Source organism: Dipodomys ordii, unplaced genomic scaffold (genome assembly GCF_000151885.1).
Source record: "Dipodomys ordii isolate 6190 unplaced genomic scaffold, Dord_2.0 Scaffold40, whole genome shotgun sequence".
NCBI lineage: Eukaryota > Metazoa > Chordata > Mammalia > Rodentia > Heteromyidae > Dipodomys > Dipodomys ordii.
The window spans coordinates 5,055,708-5,056,191 of NW_012267256.1; the positions used below are offsets into that span (position 1 = coordinate 5,055,708).

The following is a 484-nucleotide window of genomic DNA, read 5'->3' on the forward strand; positions in this document are numbered from 1 at the left end:
GTGAGACCCGAGAAGGGATAGGAGGGGGAGGGAGGGAGAGGGGAAGGGGAGGGGAGGGGAAGGAGGGGGGGAGGGGAGGCGGGAGCGGCCCCCGGGGCTCGGGGCCTCCCGGCTGAGGCTGGCCCCTCCGCGAACGCCTCCACCTCCACAGCGAACGGCCGGTCTGCCGACCTTCGATCCGCGGGGCGGTCTGCGGGGAGCTAAAGAACGGAATGTTCGGGAACAGGACGAAGGGCAAAGAACCCCGGGCGACGGTTCCGGAGCCCGACTTCCGGCGCCCCCAAGAAGGTAGCACCGCGGGGCGGCTCGGGGACGCCGCTGGGGGCGTGGCCACGGAGGCCTGGAAGGCGGGGCCGCAGGACAGGGGCGTGGCCACGGAGGCCGGAGAGGCGTGGCCGCAGGGCAGGGGCGTGGCCACGGAGGCCGGGAAGGCGGGGCCGCAGGACAGGGGCGTGGCCACGGAGGCCGGGAAGGTGGGGCCGCA

General features: G+C 75.2%; 1 protein-coding gene across 1 annotated transcript in view; it reads left to right on the forward strand.

Moving 5' to 3' along the window:
• Positions 1 to 212: 212 nt before the first annotated feature.
• The window catches only part of Rfk (riboflavin kinase), an 8,435-nt gene continuing 8,163 nt past the window's right edge, over positions 213 to 484 (forward strand). Inside the window, exon 1 of the mRNA XM_013018391.1 lies at positions 213 to 473. Within this exon, the coding sequence (XP_012873845.1) occupies positions 213 to 473 (261 nt within the window). The remainder of the gene's footprint in view (positions 474 to 484) is intronic.